The sequence below is a fragment of the Perognathus longimembris genome, chromosome 25, assembly GCF_023159225.1.
Source record: "Perognathus longimembris pacificus isolate PPM17 chromosome 25, ASM2315922v1, whole genome shotgun sequence".
In the NCBI taxonomy this organism is placed as follows: Eukaryota; Metazoa; Chordata; class Mammalia; order Rodentia; family Heteromyidae; genus Perognathus; species Perognathus longimembris.
Genome location: NC_063185.1, coordinates 10,523,190 through 10,546,469, shown reverse-complemented (window position 1 = coordinate 10,546,469; position 23,280 = coordinate 10,523,190). Strand labels below are relative to the sequence as shown.

Here is a 23,280-nt window from a genome sequence, read left to right as displayed (position 1 = left end):
GTCCGTGGTTTTGGTGATGCAAACGTTGGGGAATGATGTAAACTGAGGTTCCAAGCGAGGCACGGGCGCCCTCACCGCAGGATCCCCACGGGCCCTCCCTCCTGTTATTGCTGGCGTGGAAAGTGCTCGCGGCACGGCGGTGGTGATGCGGGAGAGCCCGGGCGCGGGGAGAGAGGGGAGGAGGGGGGCGCGCGCGGCGGGGGTCACACGGTGGTGGTGGTGGTGGAGGTGGTGGTGGTGGAGGTGGCGGGGGGCTTCCTCAGGATGGTCCTCGGCGGCGTGGGGGTGGCGTGGGGAGGAGGCACCGTGGCGGGGGTGGTGGGCGCGGGGTCCCCGTTCTCCAGCGGGAGGGCGGCGTGGGGGAGGAGGAGGAGGCGCGGCGCCGGCAGCAGGAGCACGGAGCGCGGCGGCGGCGGCGCGGGGCCCGGAGCGCGGCCCGGCTCGCCCCGCACGGGGACCCGGCCGCCGTGGTACAGCACGGTCTCGCTGAAGCGCACGCGCTCGCGCGTTGCGGCCCGTTCCGCGCGGGCCTCCGCGGCCTCCGCGGGGCCGCCACCGCGGGGGAGCAGGCCGCACGCGTCTCCGTTGGGCGTGAGGTTCGGCACCCCCCGCAGGCCGCCGGCGGTCCGCAGCAGGGAGCCGTTGGTCTTCACCGGGTGGGCGGTGGTGGGCCCCGTGCGCCCCACCGGGGTGAGCCGCGGGGGAGGCGGCGGCGGGCGCGGTCTCCGCAGGACGGTGAGGATGGCGCACGGGTGCGCGGGGGGCGCGCGGGGGGCGCGCGGGGGGCCGCCTGGAGGCTGCTGGCCCCCCCAGCGTCCCTGGGGCTTCTCGGCGCTGGAGGCGGTGGCGCCGCTGGAGCTGCTGTCGAGCGAGTCGGTTTTGGAGCTGTCGGTCACCTCGTCCTCCAGCCGCAGGTCCGAGGTCAGGGTGTCGATCTGGTCCACCACCTGCAGTGGAAAAGCAAAGGATCGTGCAGGACTTTTCATTTCAATCGATAAATAAACACACGGAATGGCTATCACTGTGTGTGTGTGTGTGTGTGTGTGTGTGTGTGTGTGTGTGTGTGTGTGTGTGTGTGTGTGTGTGTGTGTGTGGACTTGAACTCAAGGGCCTGGATGGAGGCTGTCTCTGAGCTTTGGTGCATAGTGCTGGTGCTCAGGCTCTGCTGCCGGGTCTTTGGATGGTTCCTTGGAGATAAGTTTTGTGGGCTTTGCTGCTGGAGCGGGCTTCAAAACGCCATCCTCAGATCTCAGCCTTCTTTGTTAGGCTTGCAGGTCTGAGCCACCAGCCCTTGGCTTATTTCTTGTATTTAAAGATACAAGTCGGGTGCTTGTGGCACAGGCCTATATAAATCCTAGGTACTCAGCAGCTCAGGGATAGTACCCAGACCCTGAGTTCAAGCCCCATATACATACGTTTTTAAATTATATATTGTGTATCAATGTAAAGCAGGCCCTAATCTCAGAGCACTAGGACCCTGAATATGTTTTCCTATTGTATTCTGATAAACAGGCTTTTAGGTTTTTAGACAGTATCTGTAAAATAAATGTCTAGAGGGTTATTTCTTGGGTTAAAATATGTGTGAAACCATTTTCTTCCTTACTTGATTTCCCCCCCCCCCCCCCCCCCCCCCCGTCCTGGGGCTTGAACTCAGGGCCTGGGCCCTGTCCTTGGGCCTCTCTGTGCTCAACGGTAGTGCTCTACCACCTGAGCCACAGCACCACTTCTAGCTTTTTTCTGAGTAGTTTATTGGAGATAAGAGTCTCACGGACTTTCCTGCCTGGGCAGGCTTTGAACCATGATCCTCAGATCTCAGCCTCCTGAGTGGCTAGGATTTCAGGTGTGAGCCACCAGCGCTCGGCTTCCTCACTTGATTTTTCAAGATGTCATTCCATTAAGACTTATTCAATTATTCATATCCATAAACGACCAAAGAGTTGGTGGCACATTCTGTAGTTTGAATTGCATTTGTAGAAATTAAAGTGGGAAGATATCTAATGAATGTGAGAGGTAGAACATTCGTGGCTCCTGGGTACAGTCTACTATCTTATCATATTAAATATCTGCATCAAAGGAAAAATGCTTGCCAGCGCTGAGAGATGTGAAGCTGAATTTCAGAAGTGAAAAATTACAATGGAAATATTGAACACTGTCATTATGGAAGAGGGAATTCAGTGGGAGAGCTGGGCCTTCACTAGACACACCAACAGGTAACAATGCAAGTCCAGCTGCTAAGCTCTCTGGATCACACTTGTGTTACAAGGGGGGAGGGAGGGGCAACTTGAGGAGGTGGCAGAGCTCCTAAAAAGGAAGCCTGAGTGGCCTGGTTGAAAGCAGATGGCGTCCTCTCAGAGCCTGAGAGTCCATTCATAAGAACAGCGCCTCCCCCCCCCCCCCAGGCCAGTGGAAATGATTTAAAGGACAGGGGGCTACCCAGTAAGGCTGCAGACTAGCTTCAGTTCCTGGGAGTGTCATGATAAAGCACCACATCTTTTAAAAGAATGTCAATGTGGGTGAAGCCTATTTAAATAAAACACTGTGGGGTTTTGTTTTGTAATGATTGTGTATTCTCGTGAAAGCAGGCAAGAGATTCAAGTGAGAAAATATGAACCCTCAAACATACTACCGCGAAACTATAGAATATTGAAGAATAATGATCAAGCATTTAGAGCATCAAAAAGGAATGTCTAATTCTTACAAAGTAATAAAGAAATTAGGCAAACAATCATTACACAGATTCTACATGCCTTAAGATATTTTAGAAATATGTTTTATAGTGAATGAAAACCACGAACATGGTTCTATACTTTCATTTTATGTTTATGTGAGAGAGATAAAACTTTCATCTGATAAAGACTGGGAGAGTATACTTTTTACAGTGTGGTATGAAAAACATTAATAAAGGTCAATTCGGTTAAAAGTAAACATTTGGGGGGCTGGGGATATAGCCTAGTGGCAAGAGTGCCTGCCTCGGATACACGAGGCCCTAGGTTCGATTCCCCAGCACCACATATACAGAAAACGGCCAGAAGCGGCGCTGTGGCTCAAGTGGCAGAGTGCTAGCCTTGAGCGGGAAGAAGCCAGGGACAGTGCTCAGGCCCTGAGTTCAAGGCCCAGGACTGGCCAAAAAAAAAAAAAAAAAAAAAAAAAGTAAACATTTGGCAGGGAGGATGTAAATGGAAGCATAGGCGAATATGAAAATTGGTAATTAGATAAATGAAAATGTAATGCAAACAATAAGAATATGTGGTTGAGGGCCAGGTGATATTTGAGGGTAAGCAGGAACATGAAATGGAAAGGCCAGATAAATGAGCAAATCAGTAATGAAGATAAACCTGCCATTATTAATGAACAAAAAGTTTGTAGTGAATCAGCTTAATATATGTAAAGAGGTTCCAGAATTTAGCTATAAAAATGAATATTGTTATAAAATGGTCAGAAAATAAAGCTATTCACATTATGAAATACAATGGTTAAATAAAAAGAGAAGATTGGTGATAGGTTGAAAGATTAAAAATAAAATCTAAGAAATAGCCGGGTACCTGTGGCTCATGCCTGTAATCCTGGCTACCCAGGAGGCTGAGATCTGACAATCGAGGTTCAAAGTCAACCCAGGCAGGAAAGTCTGTGAGACTCTTATCTCAGCAAACTACCAGAAAACCAAAAAAGGTGCTGTTTTTTTTTTTTTTTTTTTGCCAGTCCTGGGCCTTGGACTCAGGGCCTGAGCACTGTCCCTGGCTTCTCTTTGCTCAAGGCTAGCACTCTACCACTTGAGCCACAGCGCCACTTCTGGCCATGTTTTATATATGTGGTGCTGGGGAATCAAACCCTGGGCTTCATGTATACAAGGCAAGCACTCTTGCCACTAGGCCATAGTCCCAGCCCCAAAGGCGCTGTTTTATTTATTTTTTTTTACTATTGTTAAACATTTAACATCATTTCTATCAGCATATATTTGTTGTACCAGGGGTCACTGTGACATTTCCATACATGGATGTAATTTGCCACATTCAAACTTACCCCTTCCGTTACTCCTCCCTCATTTCCCCTTGTTAATGTAGTGGCCTATCACACAGGAGTCCAGGGTTCAATTCCCCAACGAGGAGGGCTTGTTAACCTTAGCCTGGCTGAGATCTAAGAATTGCAGTTGGAAGCCAGCCCAAGCAGAAAAGTCCATGAGATTCTTATCTTCCAAAAAAGCCCAAGTGGAGCTATGGCTCAAGTGATAGAGTGATCGAGTGCTAGCCTTGAGCACCAAAGGTCAGGGACAAAGTGAGCCCAGGCACCAAGTTCAAGCTCCAGGACTGGATGCGTGCGCACACGCGTGTGCACGCACACATGTCCAACAGGATTCACAGTTCTATGTTCATAATGCCTACAGAGAACTTTGACCATACTTACCCTCCTTCTCTATGGAACCTGCTCCCTCCCACTAGTACTGCCTGCAACAGCGATGTCTTATTTTCCTAAGGTTTTTAATTGTTCAAAAGCGGTTCACTATATTTCACAGTAAACATGTTTTATTCAGCTTATCCCCTCTATTTCTTTCCCTTTCTCTGTTCCCTCCATCACCCTATTGTTTTAAGCTTTCACTGAGTTTTTCTTATGCCATCTTCATATGTGGATACAATACTATTCAGTAGATTCAGTATTAGTCATTTCCCAGCACTCTCTTTCACTTGTCATTCTGTCATCGATCATTTTAATTTCTGTTTTCCTGGGATTTCTTTTTTTTGTTTGTTTGTTTTTTTGCCAGTCCTGGGGCTTGGACTCAGGGCCTGAGCACTGTCCCTGGCTTCCTTGTTGCTCAAGGCTAGCACTCTGCCACTTGAGCCACAGTGCCACTTCTGGCCATTTTCTATACATGTGGTGCTGGGGAATTGAACCCAGGGTTTCATGTATGGGAGGCAAGCACTCTTGCCACTAGGCCATATTCCCAGCCCTAGATTTTAAAATTTTTATTTATTTATTTTTGCCAGGCCTGGGCCTTAGACTCAGTGCCTGAGTACAGTCCCTCGTTTCTTTTTTTTTCTCAAGGCTAGCACTCTGCCACTTGAACCACAGTGCCACTTCTGGCCATTTTCTATGTATGTGAATCCAACACAGGGATTTCTTGTTTTAACAAGCGGTGTGCTCTACCTAAAGCTTCCTGAAGTGTGGGGAAAGAAAGAGACTCCATCATAATTTCCTTATCAGCCTAATCAATGTATACAGTCCGTGTAGTAGCATTTTGTGAAAATATATCAACATGATTCCATTATGCTAATCAAGAGGAGGCTGTAACTCAAAAGAATGGAATTGTATATAATGATATAGCTCTCAATCAATCTTCTTGCTTTTATATAAATGCAAATGGAAAGCCTCCTAGATTGTCTCTTATTTTTCCTGTCAATATTAAAATAACCAAAAAAATGTATTTTAAAAGCACGACTAGTAAGGTAGCAAAAGTAAAATTCTATAGCCAACTCATTATCTTCTGTTCGGTCTGTTGCAATGCATTTAGCATTCTTCAAGTGTGTATTTATTGGATATTTATAAAAATACACTATTAGAATCCTTTCAGCAGTTTCTCATTTCTCTTAAGATAAATGCAAGGGCTGAAACAAGACTGCAGTAATAGCATGATCGAGGTCCTGCGTTTGACGCCTGTTATTCATGGTCACAAGCTCTTGTCATTCCTCCTACTGCTCAGATGATGTCAAGCTCTCGCTGTGGGTTCTTGTAGGAGTCATCCTCTTCCTACGTCTACTTATGCCTCCCTGTTTGCTGGCACAACACGCACACACACAGGCATGCACACCTGCTTGTTAACTCTTGTCTCTTTCAGGAATTATCTCTGGGATCTTCACTTCAAAGCATCTTCCTGCATGCTTCGTCCCCATTACACTACTCCTGAGCTTTCTGACTTTGCCTCCCACCCTCCCTAGGAGAGAGTATTAATTACTTAATCAGTCCTTTAAGGTTTTTCTCCTTGGTGGGAGTTTAACCTTCCAAATGTCAGAGAATCCTGTACTTTTAGGGCCAGAATAGGAAAATATGCTGAACAAATCAATAACCATTTAATCAACAAACCAAAATAATGCTACAACAAAGTATCTTTGACATGAGATTGCCATTGCATGTCTACAAACTCTTGAGGTAATACATCTGGCTTTAAAAATTATAACATTACTACCTTTTCTCTCTCTTTTCATACACGTGCATATATATATACATATTGATTTAAAATTCATAATACTTTCAGAAGTAGCTCTATTGTAATAAAAATGTTGAAATGACATATCAACACAGACTTGTAAGTTTATGCTAGCATTTTATGATGGATGTGAAAAGAAAAATTTACATTTACATTATAATAATATTTCAACATGATTTTACTTTCTATATTTTAGATATTAAGGTAAATGTCCAGTGCACCATGTAAAGAAAGAATTTTGGTAAATTATTACATGTCCACTTTTGTGAATGTTTAGTTAATATAGGAAGAAGATAGGAAAAAGAGGAAGCATATAAAGACAAACAAAAAGAAATGGAGCTAAGGAGATACGAAAGCACCTAAGGATCTTTTGTACCATCCTAGTTAGTTTGGCCTTTACCAAAGGACATGAACCTCCAAGGACATGATCAAGGACATGAACCTCCATAAAAAGTTGACAGACAAGTGCTGGCAGAATTTAGGCTTGTGCTGTAAGTCAGTAAAACATTACCTAAAGCAAGTCAGTAAAAACTTTGCCATTACAAACAAACCCAGGGAGAATGATGAAAAATGAAGCTAACAGGGAGGCTGTATGAGATAATTTTGGCATTAGTGAGAACGTTTGAAGACTCTCAGAAGCCTGTCTTTAGCATATTTTTTGTCAACTCTAACTTAACTATGATGGGAATGTACTTAGTATGAATGAATGTGGAAACATTATCTTTGCCTTAAGTATGCAAGCACTATGATATTTCTTTCTGGGTTTGAATCCTCCTCCTTCCTTCCCTCCCTCCCTCCCTCCCTCCCTCTCTACCTCCTTCCTTCCCTCCCTCCCTCCCTCTCTCCCTTCCTCCCATGCAAATCCTGGACCTTGAACTCAGGGTCTGAGTACTTGTTCCTTAGCTTTTAACTACTTAAGGCTAGTGCTCTACCAATTGAGCCACAGCTCCAGTTCCAGCTTTTTGTTGGTTAAATGGAGATAAGAGTTACAGGGTCTTTTCTGCCCAGCTGGCTTCAAACTTTGGTTCTCACATCTCAGCCTCCTGAGTAGCTAGGATTACAGGTATGAGTCACAGGTGCCCCAATTGGCTGTAATATTCTTAATGGAGTAAGAATAGTCAAATTTTAAGAATGTGACTTTTATATTAAATTTAGGGAATCAGACTATATTAGATGAAAAATATAATTTTTAATTCGGAATTCTCATAGCATAAGCTTTCCAAGTATCTGTCTTCACTGTCACAGGGCTCAAAAATATTTTATTTACTTATTTATTTATTTTTTCCAGTCCTGGGGCTTGAACTCAGGGCCTGAGCACTGTCCCTGGCTTCTTTTTGCTCAAGGATAGCACTCTACCACTTGAGCCACAGTGCCACTTCCAGCTTTTTCTGTTAAGGTGGCACTGAGGAATCAAACCCAGGGCTTCATGCATGCCAAGCAAGTACTCTACCACTAAGTCACCTACCCAGCCCCTCTCCACATATTAAATACAAAAAGAAAAGCCCACCTCACATACAAAACATCAGACACACTACATATTTGGTTTATACTATCAATAACATTATTGATTATTTTCTATAATATCCCTTTTGAAAACTTTGGTAGCCACATAAATGGCATTGTCTATAATTTTACTCTCATTTGTTAAAGCTATTGAAGCCCTCTAGTGGTCAAAATTGTACATAGTTCTACTGTACCAAATGCAATTAGGCTGTCCCTGAGCTTGCTCCCTCTCTCTGTCTCTGTCTCTCTGTCTCTGTCTCTCTGTCTCTGTCTCTCTGTCTCTCTGTCTCTCTGTCTCTCTGTCTCTCTCTCTCTCTCTCTCTCTCTCTCTCTCTCTCTCTCTTTCTCTCTCTCTACCAGTTGAGCCACAGCTCCACTCTGGGCTTTTTGTTGGTCAGTTGAAGATGAGAGTCTCACAGATTTTCCTGTTCAGAATATCTCTGAACCCTGATCCTCCGATCTCAGCCTCCTATGTAGCTAAACTGCAGGCATAAGCCACCAGCACCTGGCAAGATAGTAACATTATTAAGAGAGGAATCTTAAAACACACCATAAAACACCAAATTATAAGTGTGGATAAAGTGTTTTGAAATTAAAAAAAAATTAGTAAGTAGAGGATTACTCACATGGACTTTAGTACACCTTATTTTCACAAGTGGGAAAAAGAATTAAAGGGTCTGAGAAAACATGGGCAACTTATAACATTTACCCCCTAGAGTTTGTTTTTGGAAGGCTAATGTTACACTTTTACCTAACATGTATGTAAGGAACTCCTGTAAAGTCACCTGAAAGTGGTTTGACTGCTTTTCAGACAGGTCTTGTGTTTTGCCCTGGCTGGCCTGGGTTTAAATAAATTTCTCCATGGTCTTCTGCATAGATAAGGTCACAGGTATATATGCTTGAGATAGGCTAGGTCAGTAACTTTTAACCCAGAATGTCCCCAAACAGTCATCTTCCTGATATCTGCCTTCTGAGTTGCCAGGATCACAGACAGGAGCCATTGTACCTGGCAAGAGGTAAATTTATTTAAAAAGATTGAGCCATTACATTTGGCAATTTAAAGTGCAAAATGCATTGGTGAACAATTGCCACTAGGCAATAGCTTACACTTCAAGGATGGCATCAGAGCAGGAGGGGAGTACAAGGAGGAAGGTCAAGCTAGTGTCTGACTTTCCCAAGGCAACATCAGATGACAGAAGTAGGAACAGCAGTGAGTTCCAAGTTCGGAGGGAAAAGGTGGCCCAAGGGCTGGGAATATGGCCTAGTGATAAAGTGCTCGCCTTGTATACATGAAGCCCTGGGTTCGATTCCTCAGCATTACATAAAATAGAAAAATCCAGAAGTGGTGCTGTGGCTCAAGTGGTAGAGTGGTAGTCTTGAGCAAAAAGATGCCAGGGACAGTGCTCAGGCCCTGAGTTCAAGCCCCAGAACTGGCAAAAAGGGGGAGGGGCCCAGCAGAGTTGCTATGAGGTGTGCAGACATATGCTTCCAGACTGTACCAAAGAAAACACTCACACTCCAAATGCACCTATCCAAAAGATGAGCTTAAAGCTGTGATGTCTGTGTCTACATATTCTGAGGAAAACACATGATTTCATTCAGTCCTTATTTATATTGCTGTTTTCCTTCAGTGTGGTAACAACTGACAGAAACTCTCAAGGATATGAGCAACCAGAGACTGTAAGATCTCTTGAACATTCTAGAAACATTTGATGTTTTTTGCTCAAGGCTAGCACTCTGCCACTTGAGCCACAGCGCCACTTCTGGCCATTTTCTGTATATGTGGTGTTGGGGAATTGAACCCAGGGCCTCACTTATACAAGGCAAGCACTCTTGACACTAGGCCATATCCCCAGCCCAAAAGCAGTCCTTTTTTTTTTTTTTTGCTAGTCGTGGGTCTTGGACTCAGGGCCTGAGCACTGTCCCTGGCTTCATTTTTGCTCAAGGCTAGCACTCTGCCACTTGAGCCACAGCTCCACTTCTGGCTGTTTTCTGTATATGTGGTGCTGGGGAATTTAACCCAGGGTTTCATGTATGGGAGGCAAGCACTCTTGCCACTAGGCCATATCCCCAGCTTCTAGAAACATCTGAAAAGGAGCATACAAACAAAAATAAAACACATTTCTTGACAATGTGCTTGACAGAAGAGGATCAGGCCACACATGAAAAAGTATTGCAAATCTACTTTCATTTCCTTTTATGTGGCATAATCACTAAGTAATAAAATCATCATTTAAAGTCAAGTATCAGTGGCTTACTCCTGTAATCATAGCTACTTTGGAGGCTGAGATCTGAGGATTGGGGTTCAAAGCAAAACCAGGCAGGAAAGTCTATGATACTCTTATCGCCAATTAATCACAAAAAAAGCCAGAAGTGGAGCTATGGCTCAAGTATAGCACTAGTCTTGAGCAAAAAACCCAGGAACAGCACCCAGACCTTGAATTTAAGCCCAAGGGCCAGTGCATATGCTTAAACACTTTAAAAAATCATCCTTTAAAATAAATTCAGAGGTCTGGGAATGTGACTTAGTGGTAGAGTGCTTACTTAGCATTCACGAAGCCCTGGGTTCGATTCCTCAGTACACATAAACAAAAGCCTGGAAGTGGGGCTATTGCTTAAGTGGTAGAGCGCTAGCCTTGAGCACAGGCTCAGAGACAGTGCCCAGGCCCTGAGTTCAAGCCCCAGGACTGGCGATAGATAGATAGATTCAGAAATACCAGTTATGTAGATTCTGAAAGCAAACATATTGTCCTAAGTAGCTAATTGTCAAAAGTCCCAGGGAGAATAAGCAGAAATGAGCTTCAGAAGAGGGAAGAGGGATAGTGAGCCCCCAGGACTGAGAGGTTGAGCTGTACAGGTATGTGGTTTGAACTGGAAAGTTTCTTTAGAAAAATATACCGGGGCTGGGAATATGGCCTAGTGGCAAGAGTGCTTGCCTCCTATACCTGAAGCCCTGGGTTCGATTCCTCACCACCACATATATAGAAAATGGCCAGAAGTGGCAATGTGGCTCAAGTGGCAGAGTGCTAGCCTTGAGCAAAACAAAACCAGGGACAGTGCTCAGGCCCTGAGTTCAAGCTCCAGGACTGGCAAAAAAAAAAAAAAAAAAAAAGAAAGAAAGAAAAACATATAAAAAACAAGCATGGGTTAAATATGTACCTATGCTTATGAATTTGCTGTTCGTTTCTTTCTCTATGCTTTAAAATATCCAGAATTAAACACACTAAAATACAAAAGCCTGAAAAACGTATTGCCCTATTTTACATTTTAGAAGTGGTGTTTCAGTGGTTTATGTGAAATAATTAAAATGCAGACTGTCAAAAAAAATGAAAATGCCCTGTCTTGCAGTGATCTATGAATTAAAAGAAATTAGTTACAAAATATGTTGCCACTAATATCTCATCTCAAGATTAACTCATGTGAGCAATACAGGGACAAAAACAAGAATTTCAAGAGCTTCCACTGCAGAGCCCTAGTGCCCCTTCTAGTAATGTGTGTCTCCCAGGTACAATCGTAATCTCTCTCTCTCTCTCTTTCTCTCTCTCTCTCTCTCCTCTCTCGGCTTGCATTCTACCACTTGAGCCACAGAGCCACTTCCAGCTTTTTCTAAAGTTTTTGTGGTGCTGAAGAATCGAACCCATGGCTTCATGCATGCTAGGCAAGCACTCTACCGCTAAGCCACATTCCCAGACCCTACAATCCCTTTTGCTTTCTCTACCCTTGAACTCGATACAAATAGATTAATATTTCATGTGCACTACTTGTCTAACTTTATTTTGCTGACTATTAGATGAATGAATCCTTTCTACACAGTTGTATGTTTAGATTTATTTTTCAATACACTTTATTTTAGAATATAGATTTACTAAAATATTGGAAAACTAGAACAGAGTGATGCCATATATCTATTTTCCCTATTATTATCATCCTATACTAGTGTGGTACATGTATCACAATTAATAAACAATATTTATATATTATTGCACTTGGCTTCTTTAGAAAAATTTTATTACTGTAAGTTGCACAAATGGGCTTCATTATGGTACTTGTGGCATGCATAAGATATACTTTGATTACATTCAGCCCATCTATATTACTCTTTCTTAGTCCACTGACCTCCTTCCCCCTCCTTTTTAACAATTTTTGGTGGGCTTTATTATGTTACTAGTATATTCATATACATATATTATACATACATACATATGTATACATATATTTTATACATACATACATACTTTTATAATACTCACTGTTCCATCACTCCCACCTAGTGGTTCCTTCCCTATATAGTTTCCCTATGTCATATATTAGTTGACATATTATTATCAACTAATCATTGTTATTCTTTTCACTAGCACATATTAATTGTACAAATGGGTTTTGGTTTACCATTTGTTTACAGGCATGTGATGTATTTTGATTATGTTCACCACCTCTATCACTCTAATCATTCTTCACTGTTTTTACTTTTGATTTTTTACACTTTTTTTTTTTTTTTTTTTTTGGCCAGTCCTGGGCCTTGGCCTCAGGGCCTGAGCACTGTCCCTGGCTTCTTCCCGCTCAAGGCTAGCACTCTGCCGCTTGAGCCACAGCGCCGCTTCTGGCCGTTTTCTGTATATGTGGTGCTGGGGAATCGAACCTAGGGCCTCGTGTATCCGAGGCAGGCACTCTTGCCACTAGGCTATATCCCCAGCCCCTTGATTTTTTACACTTTTAACAGGCTTCATTATGCTCTTCTCACTCATGCATAGAATCTACTTCATCACCCCTTCATCCTCTCTTTTGACTATCCCCTCTTATATACATGTCTTATTTTGAGTATTAGAGAAAACATGAGGTATTTATCTTTCTGAGTCTGGTTTAATTTGATGGTCTCCAATTACAGCCATATTCCTACAAATGTCATAATTTCATTCTTCCTGGTGGCCATGTACATATACCACATGTTCTCTATCATTCATTGGTTAATGGGCCCCTAAGCCAATTCCATCCTTTGGCTACTGTTGATAGTGCTGACAGTGCCAGTTTATCAGTTAGATTTCTTCACTTTTCCCCTCATGTCTTCCTTCTGCTCCAGGATGCATTCCAAGTCATCCAGTTACACATCACCATTCGCCTGTGGCTTCTCTCGCTTGTGACAGTTTTCAGACTTTGTTTTTCAAGAACTGGGTACTTTTGAGTATTATTGGCCAGGTATTTTGTGCAATGTCCAGTGGGGAGTTCTCTGATATTTTTCCTCATGCTTAAATTAATCAAATGTGCTACGAAAAGAAGACTGCATAGGTCAAACACATTCTTACCATGGAATATCAAGAGGGCTTACTGTCAATAGGACTTACCACTGTGATATTCAGCTAGATCATCTGGCTTCAGGTACAGCCTAGTCAACTTTCTTCAATATAAATGTATTCCTTCCCCCACCCCCCAGGCCTTCATCACTACACTTTGTTGTTACTGTTTTAATTTTTATTCTTGTTCTTGTTTTTGAGACAGGGGTTTGTCAGGTTCCCAGGGCTGGCCTGGAACTCACAATGCTCCTGCCTCACCTGGCAAATGCTGTGATCACAAGTGAATACCACCACTCTACATAGAACTCCATACTACACTATTTGGAAAGATGTACACTAAATTGGAAAACAATCATACGACTCCAAAACATCACAAAATTACTATACTATACAGACACCTACAGAGAGAAGATATTTACCATAGGCCCAATTATAGCATTCATATTGAATATCAATCCAGAAATCACAGACATGATTGTAAATATGTGTTCCAAGAGAATCATATACATTGACTGTTAAGAAGTGAAGATGCACTAAAAAAGCATAAAGGTAATTCAGGAACCATTGTTGTGCTAGTGTGTATGCTCGTACCTATAATCACAGCTTCTTATGAGTCAAAGTTAGGTTAATATAATAGCAAGGGCACAGAAAAATCTTTGATTTACTAATAGAAGATGAACAATCTTTTACAGAATTTCAAGTATAGCATGCGTTTTAAAGTAATTATCATTAAAATCACTGCCATAATTTTAACCCAAAAGAAAACAAGCATTCCTAAATATATGGGAAAATGTAACTGCAGAATATATCTTAGTCATTTCTCTAGGTTAATGTATACAATATTTATCTAGCAATGTTGAAAATAACATAGTATATTTTCCATATTGAAAATTTTAACATCTACTCTCACCTTTTCAATGAATGTAACCATGTGACAAATGGCCATCGTCTAGAATTAACTACATTCATTGTATGTGTAAATATAGTTCTCACTCTTTTATCTAAATTGAAGCAAGAGGCTGGATGACTCCTGAACTCTACATAGGATGTAGTAACAGAAATGAAAGTGATCCTCCGAAATAAATTCTGCTACCTTAATTCATCCCAAGGGAGAGCTATCTTGATCTTTATGCTATTAATGAATCATGTTGGCTGCTCTGACATACACAAAATCTGAATGATAAATTTAATCAGCAAGAAATGCCCTTTAAGTTTTCTAGAAAACCTAGTATTCCCTCATTCCATCACCTTAAAACCTATGAACTCACATATGAGCTTCCCTTGCCACACTGAGCTAACCCTTACTGAAAAGGAGCCAGCTGTCCTCACAGAAGAGGAGGTTACACAAAGGGGGAAAAATCAACTTACTAAACCTCTAAGAGTAGGGGAAAGGGGCTGGGAATATGGCCTAGTGGCAAGAGTGCTTGCCTCGTATACATGATGCCCTGGGTTCAATTCCCCAGCACCACATATGTAGAAAATGGCCAGAAGTGACGCTGTGGCTTAAGTGGTAGAGTGCTTTCCTTGAGCAAAAAGAAGCCAGGGACAGTGCTCAGGCCCTGAGTCCAAGGACCACCCCACCCCCAAAAAAACAAACCCAAAAAAGAGTAGTGGAGAAAACTGCTAAAATGCACCTCAGTTTTTATTTTACACAATGAAAATTAGGTCTCCCAGTACATTCCTGCAGGGGGCTGGACCCATTAAAAAATAGCTCTCAAAAGCTATTTGTTAAAATTTCAGAAATTTGTGAGGTGATTATTAATCAGAGCTATTATTAAAAGATATATAGGGGCTGGGGATATGGCCTAGTGGCAAGAGTGCTTGCCTCGTATACATGAGGCCCTGGGTTCGATTCCCCAGCACCACATATACAGAAAATGGCCAGAAGTGGCGCTGTGGCTCAAGTGGCAGAGTGCTAGCCTTGAGCAAGAAGAAGCCAGGGACAGTGCTCAGGCCCTGAGTCCAAGCCCCAGGACTGGCCAAAAAAAAAAAAAAAAAAAAAATATATATATATATATATATAAACAAATTGGTACTAAATCACACTAAATACAGTAATGAATATGAATATTCAAAGCATCTTTTTAATGCTTTTTGTCTTATCTATGCTGTTGAGGATATTTGCATGTATTGTCTATGCTGGAAAATTCGATATTATGTGTTCTTTTGCATCTCTTCCCAGTTCACGTTTAGTAATATCAGATTGGTGGTTTGAAATAAGACATAGAGAAAATATTTACACCATGAAAATAGGAAAATGCTATAGACCACTGCTTCTCTATTCCAAAGTATTAGCTAAATACTTGCCGGCACACAGTTAAACAATCGCCTTTGTAACACTCCCCAAACCACCTATCATTCAATGCAAACAACCAGTGATTATCTCCCAATCAGACAACCATCTCTTGGAGGAACACTTTCAGGTTGAATTTAACAGTTATGAATGCAAGAGAAGGTTGTGGTGCAAACTCATGCTAGAGGAAACTTGATTTAATCCTAATTATGCCACTCAAACTAAGGATATAATCATCTCTCCCAGGCTTGAATCTCTATTTAGTTAAAAAAAAAGTCATCACATTCCACATTAGTGAATTGTTTTGATGAGTAAATAAGACAATAAGCCCCCAACTATCTTAGATATTAAGTAAATATTAGCTGTTTTTCTATTGCATACCTAGATTCAGCAAAGCATCACCACTGTGAAAACAGAAACTGTGATCCCAAAAATCTCCTAATGACTACATGGCAGAGCATCTTTTTGTATATTCACATTTGGATATTAACATATCACAGTTCATAGGAGTTCTACATACAAGAAAACTAAATAAATATACTTACCAGTGTTCCTAAAACTTCTCATATTTTCCTTGATCTTCCAATTTCAGTTCATTGCTAACCCATACATCTCCACAATGCTAACAGTGTAAGGGCTAGGGGTGTAGCTCAGTGGTAGAGGGCTTGCTTAGCATTTGCAAGAACCTGGATTCGATTGCCAGCACCTTGGGGGGGAAAAAAAAGAAATTCCATCTAATAGTGTAATAAGTCCTCTCAGTTCTATCTCTGTAGCCCAGCTAAGTATATTTATTGCTACGTTATTACTCTGACAGTCAGTCCCTAAAGCAGAGCTTCAGTACCTGTTTTCCAAACAAAAATTATGTAAAATGATCATTTCATATCTCTTGTAAAGGCTGATTTTTGTAAAGAACTTTGAAGTTCTATTACAACGAAACACAAGACTAAGATACTTTTAAGGAAGGTCTGCAACATAATCTAGGCTATATAGAATTGAAAGGATTATAAATTTTTATAAAGGGATCAGAGGTTAACTTAAAGCAATAAGAGTTTTTAAATTGTATTTATGAGTAACTCTTCTAAAGACTGGAATTAGTAAAAAGAAATAAGTTGAAAAGTGATATAGTAAACTTCAAAAAAGTAAAGGCTGGTCAAAGGAAATATATCAAAACACAAACCCAAAATAAATAAGCTTACATTTACTAATACTTACATAATATAATTACTAATAATTCTAGTTATAAATAGTAATTTATTACCAGGGACTAAAATTTATCACTCAAATATAAAGTGAATGTGTTGAGGACATTTTTTTCTGGAATCTCTTTAAGATTAAGCAGAATAAAGTCAGGTACTTGTGACTCATGCTTGTAATCCCAGATACTCAGGAGGCTGAGATCTGAGGATTGTGGTTCAAAGCTAGCCAGGCAAGAAAGTCCTTGAGACTCTTATCTCTAACTACCAAAAATGCCAGAAGTGGAGCTGTATCTCAAATAGATTGCTAGGCTTGTGTGAAAAAGCTCAGCAACAGTAACTAGGCCCTGAGTTCAAGCCCCAGAACCAACACACACACACACACACACACACACACACACACACACACACACACAGAATTTCATCTATCTATAGTATTTTAACACTATAAAGGAAGAAGGAAGATTAGAAAGCATTATAAAGATAATCTGGCTGGGTGCTAGTGGTCACACCTATAATCCTAGCTACTCAGGAGTTTGAGAACTGAGGATCAAAGTTTGAAGCCAGTCTGGATAGGAAAGTCCTCAAGACTCTTACCTCTAATTGACTACCAAAAAAGCTGCACGTGGAGTTCTGGCCTATTCTTAAGCAAAAGAGTTAGGGACAGTGCCCAGGCCTTGAGTTCAAGCTCCAGGACTGGCACAAATTTTTTTTTTTAAAAGACTAATGTGTTGTACATAATTGATCAGTATAGTCCAATATATTCCAATTCCTCATTCTTTGCTTTTTCTATTATGGCCTTGTAATACTGGTTTTCTTTTCATTTTTTTCTCCTTCCTCCCTCCCTTCCTCCCTCCCTCCCTCCCTCCCTCCCTCCCTTCCTCCCTCCCTCCCTCCCTTCCCTCTTGGTTCATTTTTTCTTTTTTCTTTTGTGACACTGGGATTTGACCCCAAGGTCTCACAATCTACCATTTGAGACATTCCTCCAACCCTTATTGCTTTAGTTATTTTTCAGATAGGATATCACTTTGATGTTTATTTAGCATGTGCAGCCATTATTCCTGGCCTTAGGAAGTTCTAGTATAAAAGCAACAGCAGAAAATAAACACAAAATCTTATAAATAAGTGCCTGCAGTTTTGAACAAGTTATCAGAAAGATAGCCAAAAATAACCATAAGTAGGGTGAAGTAACTATATCTTCTGACATGTTCTTCATTGATCCCTGACAACTGTAGAGATTGATGTCATGTTTTCCCTATTTCTAGAATCTAGGACATTTTTGTATTTCAAGACCAATGAAAGAACTCCATTATACCTTTCAAATGCTGATGCATATTTGAAATCACACACATGTATACGTATATGTTATTGGATTTATCTTTCTGTTTAAAGGATTATGGATCTTGAATATTAATCCCTCCTCACATGATCAGTTTAATTGTGTTCCTTACACAAGGCGATAAGTCACCAAAGAGGAGGTAGTTGGCCTGTGCCTGAGGAAAATTTCTTAAGAAAGGTAACAACAAGATCAGAGAGACAAGTGGTGCATGGTCTCCCTGATATGCAGTTGTTAGATTTAAAATGCAACAAGGGGGCTGGGAATATGGCCTAGTGGCAAGAGTGCTTGCCTCGTATACATGAGGCCCTGGGTTCGATTCCCCAGCACCACATATACAGAAAATGGCCGGAAGTGGCGCTGTGGCTCAAGTGGCAGAGTACTAGCCTTGAGCGGGAAGAAGCCAGGGACAGTGCTCAGGCCCTGAGTCCAAGCCCCAGGACTGGCCAAAAAAAAAAAAAAAAAAAAAAGCAACAAGATATAACAAAGTAAACAGGACTCAAAATAACAATATACAGTGAGACCAAAAAGGGACAGTCTTGGGAGAAAAGTAGCAAATAGTACGACCCAAGCACCTCTTCATATGTGCATAAAATAATATACAGACTGAAAAGAACTCCAAAGATAAGGAACAAAGGACCTCTCACCGTTTTTAGAGGACTGTATATTCTTTACCTCACATATGATGTATACATGTGCACATCTGAGGGAAGCTGGAAGGAGGGCATAGAATGAGTGGGAAGCAGGTGAAAAAAAATATACAGCAGAGGGGCCCAACAGCTGTAATGGACACTGATGAAAGTGAGCTAAGCAACTCGATGGCAGTGATGAGAGGGAGGGAATGAGAGAAAAAGAAAAAGAGGGAACAGATGGTACTAAGCTAAAGAAGAGAAATATACATATCACCCAATCTGGAAGAAATTGTCTTATTAATGTTTGTAGAGTTCATAAGCTTTGTAGATTAGAATGACAATGTCCACCATTGAGAAGGTTAAAATGTGTACTGTGAAATTTATGTAGTTATTTAATCTCAGTAAAGGAAAAAAAAAAGTGATTTCAGCCAGTTACTGGTGGATCACACCTATCATTTTAGCTATCGAGATTGAGATCTGAGGATCACAGTTCAAAGCCAGCCTGGGCACACAACTCCAAGAGATTTATCTCTGATTAATCAACAAAAAGCCAAAAGTGGAGCTACGGCTGAACTGGTAGAGTGCTGCTTTCTTACTCAAGCTCTCTTGAAATAAAATCCAACCAGAAGAAAAGGAATCCCTGAGTATTTTCCACAGCCATGGGCAGATGAATGGATGTCTTTTCACTTCTCTGCAGGCATATACCATGTTCTCACACAGAAACTAGCTTTTTTTTTTTTTTTTTTTGCCAGTCCTGGGGCTTGAACTCAGGGCCTGAGCCCTATCCCTGAGCTTCTTTTTGCTCAAGGCTAGCACTCTACCACCTGAGCCACAGCGCCACTTCTGGGTTTTTTTTTTCTTTGTGCATGTGGTGCTGAGGAATCGAACCCAGGGTTTCAGGTATATGGGACAAGCACTCAACCACTAGGCCACATTCCCAGCCCCAGCTTTTTTTTTTTTTTTTTTTTCTGGCTTCTTCCCCATTACATCAGGACATGGGCAGTACTACCAGATGTGAGGTTTTTCTTTCTGTAGAAAGCTGGATACTTGAAAGGAAAGGAAGAGGAAAACATTTTCTTCCCTTGCCACATCTTTGAACGTCTTAGAAGATACATCATATAAAAAATGTCTTGGGCTGGGATGTAGCTCAGTGGCAAAGCACTTGCCTAGCAAGTGCAATGTCCTGGGTTCGATCCCCAGTACCAAAAAAGAAAAAGACAAAAAAAAATACAGTTAAAAAAAACCAAAAAAAAAGTCTTAATGATTATGCTCATCCTGTAGCATGGGGCATTTCTTGTGATTATAGATTTGTCTTCCTCATTAATAGGTTTGCTCCACTAGATCAGGAATTTTAACCGATGACTTTCCATCCCTTCAACCAACTGGTCCATTAGTCCTCACGATACATGTGCTGAATAAATAGGTATTACTTTCATGTTCAGAAGGCAGGTCATAGTCTACTCATAGCTCCTTTCCTGTAGCTGGTTACATAGTCTAGGCCTTACAATGGCCTCTTTTTCCAACTTTAAACAATGGGTTATTTCTCCCACTCATTGCCTCTGGGCTGCCTCTTGGCAATCAGCCAAGTTACTGACAATTAATTCAGAGACAACTGCCAAATGGAAATGGCCAAGTGAAAAGTGCCCAACCCAGAAGCTTGTTCAAGCCCAGACATTGTGGGTGACTGATAGGCCTTTGTTTAGTTTTGTTTTGTTTCTTTTTTTTGAAAGTAGTGAGGTCATTCATCTTTCCTATGTTTAAAAAAAATTATTTAGTTCATTTTTGCTTATGTGGTACAAGGGCCTCATGCATGCTAGGCAAGCACTCTACCACTAAGCCACATCCCAGTCCCCCTCACTATACTTTTAATAGGAATGAAAAAGTGGTAAACTAGCAGTACGTTCCATGTTTGACTTCACACCTAGGGCTCCACTCATTTAACACATACCACAATCCAAAATGTAAAGGAAATTCCTAACCCATGTGTAAGTAAGGCATTAAAAAACCCCCACCATATTTCCTAACATCATACTGTCTTCAGTCTTATTCCTCTTATAGTGAATTATAGATCTACTTGTGTCATCAGAAATATTGCCTTTGTGACAGTTATGTGTGCCTGTGCAAGTCTGCCTTTCCACTTGGAACTAAATTTAGCATCATCAATATAAAAATCCTTCTGGTTTTACTTAGAGCTCATAGAGTGGAATTGATTTAAAATGATAACAAGGCAAGGAAAAATAAAACTACGTTGTATAGAATTTTAACAAGCCTAGTCTAATCAGCCAAATTACAGAAAAAATGGCATGAATATACCAAGAAATTAATATATAATACTTTTCTAATTTGTTAGAACTGTTTCCATTTTTATTACCTCCTTGCTATCAAATTCAACTGCAGTTAAGACTTATTTTTCCCAAACAATTATAGGGGTAAAAAAACTGTAATAACTAAAAGACAAAAAATATTTAACATTAAAATTCACTAATTAGGGCTGGGAATATGGCCTAGTGGCAAGAATACTTTCCTCATATACATGAAGCTCTGGGTTCGATTCCCCAGCACCACATATATAGAAAACGGCCAGAAGTGGCGCTGTGGCTCAAGTGGCAGAGTGCAAGCCTTGAGCAAAAGAAGCCAGGGACAGTGCTCAGGCCCTGAGTTCATGGCCCAGGACTGGCCAAAAATAAATGAATAAATAAAATACACTAATTAAATCCAAACTAATCATTGACTATCTAATATCAGTTAAAAAGGAACTGTGATATATAATGTAGTCAAAACATGCAAAAAAAATCACTTAAAACAGGAAGTGTCATTCATTTGTTTATTCTGAGTTTATGGAAAGCACAGATGCTGAAGTAAATGACTAGATACTAGTGCCTGAAATAAAATCTGTTGTTTTCCAAGAGTAGCACAATGAAAATTGCAATGATTTCAGAATTCCTAGAAGTTAATTTGGCTTCAATTCTATAAAGATGTATTTCAGCTTCTCTAAAAGGATTGCAATACTTGTTACCAATCATATAATAAAAGAGGTTTGTGAACTCAAGGTCAATCTAGGCTTGCCTCGAACATCAACAATCCTAATAAACAGAGCAATATTAGCCAAAATCATCTCATTAAGTGCCCAAAACAACACAAGCTATACGGTTACAAAAGACAAAAGTGAGTAACACAATCAAACATACTAATGTAAGAGGCACAGTCAGGTTTTGGATGTAAGCATTCCACACCCAGAATCCACTTGAATTGTATTGAACTACTTCTCATTAAGACCCAGAAACCAGACCATTTCCGTGTGCAGAATCTCTATGGGAATGAACTGGAATAGACATGAGAGTTATATAAAATGACCAAGGAAAGGCATCTAGGCATGGTACATGTGATTTTTCCAACACATCTGCTTAGGTTAGCTCTTGATATTTTTGATCTTATGAACTTTCTACTTTTTTATGTCTTTTTTTCTTTACTCAAGTGTCTGATGTTTGCAATACTTTCTTTTCTTATTCTCTATCTTAAAATAACAGCAGAGACAGCAATTTTCAACGGTTGTATATGCTGTAAATAGGTGACAATAACAAAAAAATTCTGCTTTGAAGCACTATTTCATATAACCTTCATTTTCTATGAATAGATTATTTATACATTAGTCCCTAATTCCAAGAGATATAAAGTATGTTGCATTTGTGAGGTGAGTCCATTTTTACTGATCTTTCTCCTTACTGCATACTCTTTAAATTTCTGCAAATAAAATGGTACTTTGACACTCAGTCCTTTAAAGAACACAAAGGCAGTGCTGGGAATATGGCCTAGTGATAGAGTTCTTGCCTCATATACATGAAGCCCTGGGTTCGATTCCTCAGTACCACATATACAGAAAAAGCCAGAAGTGGCGCTGTGGCTCAAGTGGTAGACTGCTAGCCCTGAGCAAAAAGATGCCAGGGACAGTATTCAGACCCTGACTTCAAGCCCCAGTACTGGCAAAAAAAAAAAAAAAAAAAAAAAAAAAAAGAACAAAAAGGCAAAACACAAAAAGTACTACATATAGCTTGTGAGAAGTTGCTAAAATATGAAATGCTGACTTCTAAAACTTGAATACTGTTGAAGTGCAACCAAAAAATTTTTTCTCTATGTCAAAGTGTGATACAGAGGTGTTACAGATTCATATGAAAGGCAGTGAGTACATTTTGTGTTCTACTTGTTACCTCCTCCCTCATTCCCCTCTCCCCTTCCCCCTTCCCCTCTCCCAAAATTTTCAAAGTTCTCAAAATTGTCTTATTTCCTTTTTTGGCCAGTCCTGGGCCTTGGACTCAGGGCCTGAGCACTGTCCCTGGCTTTCTTTTTTGCTCAAGGCTAGCACTCTGCCACTTGAGCCACAGCGCCCCTTCTGGCCGTTTTCTGTATATGTGGTGCTGGGGAATTGAACCTAGGGCTTCATGTATGGGAGGCAAGCACTCTTACCACTAGGCCATATCCCCAGCCCCTCTTATTTCCTTTTCTTAGGGTATATAGTTTTCATCAGTATAATGATAAACTACTTTGAATGATGACTACTATTTAAATGGGTTTTATTTTCAGTCTTCAGGGACTAGAAGTGTGAGTGAAATCAGTAGCTACAGTGAGTGATGATTTCTCTCCTGCTCAATGCAGAAAATTCTTTATATACTTCAACCAAATTTATAGATGCTAGTAATTATAAGAATACATTGCTAATTCTTTATCCCCTATTTTCACTAGTCAGCTTTCTATCACCAGTGAGTTTGTTTTTAGTATTCAACTAAACTCAGTAAACAGATACAAATTTAGGTTAGAATCTTCTTATATAAAATAATAGCTAAA

The 23,280-nt window shown here is 40.8% G+C and overlaps 1 protein-coding gene across 1 annotated transcript in view; it reads right to left on the bottom strand.

The window, feature by feature from the left end:
- Positions 1-227: 227 nt before the first annotated feature.
- Positions 228-23,280, bottom strand: part of LOC125341793 (protein Largen-like) — a gene marked incomplete at its 3' end in the record, with an annotated part of 57,211 nt that continues 34,158 nt past the window's right edge. Inside the window, exon 2 of the mRNA XM_048333879.1 lies at positions 228-947. Within this exon, the coding sequence (XP_048189836.1) occupies positions 228-947 (720 nt within the window). The remainder of the gene's footprint in view (positions 948-23,280) is intronic.